Genomic DNA, 6000 nt, shown 5'->3' on the forward strand with positions numbered 1-6000 from the left:
GGGTAAGCGCTAATTTCTTAAAGTAAAATGTGCAGCTTGGCTGCACATTTTACTTACTGTATCGCGTAGGAATGACTAATAGGGCCATCAACATGTATTTACATGTTGCAGGCACTATTAGTCTCGGGGGGGTTGGATGCACGTTTTCGACACACTATTACCCCTTACTGAATAAGGGGTAAAGCTAGCACGTCGAAAACACGCATCCAAATGCAGGTTAACAGTGCGCTCCACCGGAGCATTGACTCGGTGTAGGAATATCCGTGAGTTTTTCTACTAATTTAGTTTGTCATTGTAGTGTGGGTCACACTCATAAGATCATATAAATGTGGAGGGTCCTCAAAGGACTATAAACTTTCGGCTTTAACATCGACATTACAGCAAGAATGAGGAAATATTATGAAAGGCTTATAAGGTCTTTCATATTTTGAAAACTGGTGCTATCTTGTTATTTTCTGATCAGATAAACAGTTAGGTAGCTGCACATTTGTACAGGCTTGTATTCTGTAGAGGCAAATGGAATAGAGGCTTGGCATTATTACATGAGGAGTTGAAAATCTCCATTGATTTGTGGTGTACAGTACATTAAGCCACTCCATAATGTCTCACTTAAAACAATATTAAGGTTTTCACTGGTAGAATAATATTGAAGTGTCCTCTCCAGTTCTAAATTACCTGTACTAATTACTGTAATAAAGAACTTAAATGATATTATTTCAGTCAAAATGTTAAAAAAAATATTGTTTATTTTCTCCTTAGACATGTGCCTCCAGAACCAGTGGAGTACTTTGCCGGACCTCGAGTGATATACAAAGAGAGAGAACTCCCATATTACCCTGGAATGCAGCCTGCCGGTCACCTTTCTGCAGGCACCTATGCACATCCTCAAGATATGAAAGTAGCAGAATACCGATATCCTCAGTATTATTCTCCATCATCTCAACCTAAGGGACCCCTCCGTCAGGATGTTCCACCTTCACCTCCTCAACCACACAGAGCCCCAAACTCCAGTGAGGTTGGAAGAACAGGACATCGAGGAACCAATCCAGATCAGTATCAGTTTAGATCCCAAGATCCAAGACAGAAAAACCCTATGACTGCAGCTGTATAGCCTAGAGTTTTACTCTACAATGGACTAGATTTGCAGAATGTTTTACTCCATTTTGAAACCGAAATTAGAGTATCGTCTTATATGAATGCCACGTGAACTGATTGCCATGCTTACTGAGTACATTTAAAGCTAATTTCTCAGCTCTAGAATTATATCAAAAGACAAGGAAGGAGGGTACTGTTTGCCCTATACGTGCACACACAAAAGCAAAGATATTTCTAATATTAAAATATTATTTAAAGTTGTCAGAAATTATAGTGAACATGATGACTTTAAGATACCCGAAGTTACTGAAATTATCAAATATCATCAAGTCATTTCTCTGTACCAGTACATTATTCCATGTCCAGGCTATTCAGCTTCTCTAACCTGAAGGAGAATATCTAGACCATACCTAGGTATGGCAGGTTCCTACAGGATGTGGTAAAAGGATTCTCATTGAAGTTACCTATAGCTTTCTTCACCAGACATATTTCACTCAGGCATAAAAATGGAAAAAAAAAACAAAAAACTAAACAGCAAAGATTTTACTCTATCTTCTGCCACATGCAGTGCTCTTATTGCGCTAGTAGTATGATTTAAAAAGTTAAAAAGTACTGACAGCTAAGAATGCCTTGTTATTTGCCATCTGTCCAAAATTTTCCAACTGAAGTAAAACTCTTTAACTGGGTTGTGGGAAGGAGGAGGAGTGCTAGTAGAAAAGTTCAGTGCTCCTGCACTGCCTCATAGATGTGCTATCTCAGAATTTGCATTGTGAATCCGGAGTGGTCTACACAGTGTCCGTATCCCTGGAGCCCTATTAGAAATAAATGTACAGTGGGGGAGGATAGATAGACAGTGCAGTCCAGCCTTTCTGTAAACAGAAGGCTGCTGTTAGGCTTCTCACTAGAAATGGGAGCCAGAATTCAGCAGCATGCAGTATATATCAAGAGCCTTACGTTTTGGTTGTTTCATATTTCTTAATTTTCTGTTTTCCTTCTGCTTTGCTTTGTTATTCGTTTCCAGGAATCTTCATTTTGTTTATATAATTTTAGTCTGTTCTATAGAGAGAAGTATCCCTATCCTTTTATGTCCTTGAACCCTGCGGTTAGAGCAGCTGCCATGCATAGACTAGCTCGCTGTGTGGTAAGAGTTAGTATACCAACAGACCATAAGAAGAAGAAATGTGCTTGTGCATATATATATATATATATATATATATATAATATAATATAATGTTGAGACAACTTCCATGCAAAGCACTGGTACACAGCATCTTGTCCTGTTACTTCTTTAGCAAGCTTTTTCAGTACAGCAGCTGAGGCAGAATAGTGGTGACCTTTGAGTGGATCTGAGTCAGGTATTACTGACAAAATAGGCTTATATGTTCCATGCTATGTGGGCTGTTACTTTGAGTCAACTTCCTAGTGACTATTTGTGCATTTTAGTTCTATTGGCCCAATTTATTTCTTTTTTTTTTTTTTTGACCAAGCAGTCTTCTAGCTCAGTCAGAACCTAAGATTGGGATCCTGATGCCAGAAGACTTTATCTGCAAGTAACTGGGGATTTTTGCCTTATTTTATATCCTCTCTCAACTTATTTTAGTCCGGTCATTACATCAACAGTCCTTGGATGGCGATAGGGGGGATCATGAACCAAGGATCCTTCCAGACCCCTGAAATTCATGGGACCCAGTAAGTGTCACTGTTGTGTAATGACCGTGACTCCTTCCCCAGGGGCTCTAAATGCTGTCTCTGCAATATCCTTAGTCTTTACCCACCTAGGGAGTGGGACTTGAATCCAGATCTCTCTACATGACCTCTATTAGTCCAATTTCTGTTCATCAGATTTCTTCTAGCAATGCAAGTAACCAGTTGTGTTTAATTGTTTAATGCGCTTATCACATCATGCATTTACCTAGTATGTATCTTTTATTTTTATTGGTGATTAATGCTTCAGTACAATTAGTTATCTATAGAGACGAGCAAGGGTAAATGTCCTCTTTAAGTGGCTTACTTATCACATGCTGTATTCAGTAACATGACGTGTACTGTCCATTACGTTTTGTTAGCATAGATATACATTCCACAAACTTCAAAGAAGCATTTCATGTTAAGGTCCCCAAAAATTTCAGCGCTAAAATGAACTCCAGCTATGCAGCTATATCAGGCTGCTAAGTAGCACAAAATACTTATTGCCAAAAACTCTGTATTTATATTTTTAAGAAGGGGGAAACTCTTATAATAAATAACTTAAGATATATCTTAAATTGGCTGTCATACTCTGAAAGATTATCATGCGTTCCAGAGCAGAGTCAAATTGGGAAGTTATTGGACCATTCCAAATCGAATACTAACACAAATACATGAGTATCTCTATCCTAACCCAACCCCTCAGCAGTATGGACTTCGCTAAGAAACCTAGAGCAGCTTAGATCATAGGGCATATACCCTTTTTAAAGGACAACAATGTATAGTATTGGTTAGCAATATTAGCACACGCACAAGTCAAGTTCCTATTATGGTGGTATTCCCTCCCAGTCCTCGAGGACCAGAAATAGACCTGGTTTTCAGGATATCCCTAATGAATCTTCATGCCATGAATTTGCATGCGCACTGCCTGCATTGTATGCAAATCTCTCTTGTGCATAGTCCTTGGGGTTATTCTGAAAACCCAACCCTATTGGTGGCCCTCAAGGGCTGGGAATGAATACCAGTTTCCTGTTAGAATATTTTAAGCTTACATGAACTACTGCTTCTGGCCTCATAAAATATGGTGCACAGTGCACATAACTGAAGCCGACATGTATTAGGCACTTGCATTTCTGAAACTGTAGATATGTACTATATTAAGTCACACATTAAAATATGACATTGTGGCCACCGTGATAGTGAAGGCCTCTTCCAAAATCTAAAATTGCTTACTTTATTAACATAAATCCTTATGATTCATTTGCTATAGTTGTAAAAGAACTGTTTTTGAAGTAATTGTTATCAAGCCAGACCTTAATTCAGAGCAATTTTGTAGTTCACCTACTGCCCTATACATCACCCCACCAAAGTTCTATCAGGACATTGCTTCCTTGTTCATTGTACTTAGGGGACAGGATGAAAGAATATCAGCAGGGAAACAGCTGCTGCTTTACATTTGTAGAACTCTGTGGTCTTCCTATACTGCCCTTTTAAACCTGTTTAACAGTTCACATTTGCTTCGGTGACACTGTTTGGTGAGGGTAGACCTGATGCAATATGTTTTCACTTCTTTGGAAATCTTATGAAGACCTTCGACATTGCAGTCTTTTTGGATATGCTGGAAATTTATTAGAGCAAATATGTAGTTTAAATAAAAATGTTGAAAATTAAATAAAATACCATTATGTTGCATACTGAAATAACAGTTTCCAATATAAAGTACTTGGTCTAAAATACATTATTGAAGCAATCCATATACCACATAACATGAACACTGTTTTCTTAATAGATTCCTCATGCTGGACCAAATTAATGATCAGTCCTTGCAGATTGAAATCAGTTTTCACTTTCAAATATTGTCTATTTTTACTTGTCCCTAGTCCCTCCACTTCAATTATAAAATCATATTTTTGTTATAAAAATAACCTGCACCTACCGAATGCTTATCCCCCAATGCTTTTTCAGATCTGACATCATTGGCTTTCTGTATTTTTTTCATATGCTCATCAGCTATACCATAATTTAATCCATTCCTTGGACTGAAGTTTGCTGGTACAGTTTTTCATTGTCAAAATATGAATTTACAATAGTAAGGGCCTAGATGGCCAAATATATTTAGAGACAAATGTATGATAGTTCTGTGACATTTTGTAGAGTTGCTTTCAAGTACATGTTTGAAAAAATAAATCGTGTTACTAGTATTACATCTTGGAAAAATATGTACCGGCATTGTGGCATCTAGCTAGAGTTTGTTGAAAATAAATATGGAAAAGGCCTTGAATGGAAACTCAACTTATTCCTCTATTTTTTATATGAATTTTCTTTCAACAATGTTACTTCAAAGTATTCCCATTACCAGTACACCCTTAACTTTGTTTCAGCCCAGTAGAGAACATTCCAGTCATGAACTGAATCGGTTTTCTTATATGGGCAGGTGGTTGTAGATTATTTTTGGATTATCAGTATCAAAAAGACACCATGTATGATCTGTTTGCAAAAAGAAGAACATAAGACAAATTAATCCAAGTGTCAGTCATGCAAGCCACATGATTAATGTACAGAAATAACATGATCTGTCTAATTTAATATACATACATAAATAATGAGATGCTACCATCTCATTAGAATTTGGTCTTCCAAGACTATTTAGGGATTGAATCATGTAGGCTCATTCTTCTTGTCTGGGCACTTGATTATAGCTGAGAGAAGATTGTAGCTCATTTTGCAGTGAATAGGATGCTGTTTACCACTATAATATACAAACAGAACAATTTGCTTTGAAACCACTTTTCTAGTATTTCATATTTTTTATGATGCATGGGTATGTTTGTATACATTTTGAAAAAAAAAATCTCATGAAATCATGCTGAATAGGGGAAGAATGACAATATAAAATTGAAAGTTTTTTTTTATACTACATAAAACATTAATTCTTTTGTTAAATACTAGTATATAAAATTCACCTGTTCTTTTTTATATTGTAATAAAAACATCAAGCACAGCTGTTTTGTGAGTGTCTTATATGTATACTGGTTATGTCTGACTTTAGATGAGGGTTTAGAGAATTGCTGACCATCACTGTGAAGGACAAATTTAGAAATTTGAAGCCAATAAAGATGACACTGTAAATGAATAACAATTTTGTAGTTACCATTAAAATGATAGCTGCTAGTACAAAAGGAAAACCGGAGCATGGATGTAACTCTTCCCCACATCAAC

General features: G+C 36.7%; 1 protein-coding gene across 1 annotated transcript in view; it reads left to right on the plus strand.

The window, feature by feature from the left end:
* PARD3B (par-3 family cell polarity regulator beta) overlaps positions 1-5782 on the plus strand; it is a 2091605-nt gene extending 2085823 nt beyond the window's left edge. Inside the window, 1 exon segment of the mRNA XM_029606318.1 lies at positions 760-5782. Within this exon segment, the coding sequence (XP_029462178.1) occupies positions 760-1111 (352 nt within the window). The 3' untranslated portion in view covers positions 1112-5782.
* Positions 5783-6000: the final 218 nt, after the last annotated feature.

Source organism: Rhinatrema bivittatum, chromosome 6, assembly GCF_901001135.1.
Source record: "Rhinatrema bivittatum chromosome 6, aRhiBiv1.1, whole genome shotgun sequence".
Classification (NCBI taxonomy): Eukaryota; Metazoa; Chordata; class Amphibia; order Gymnophiona; family Rhinatrematidae; genus Rhinatrema; species Rhinatrema bivittatum.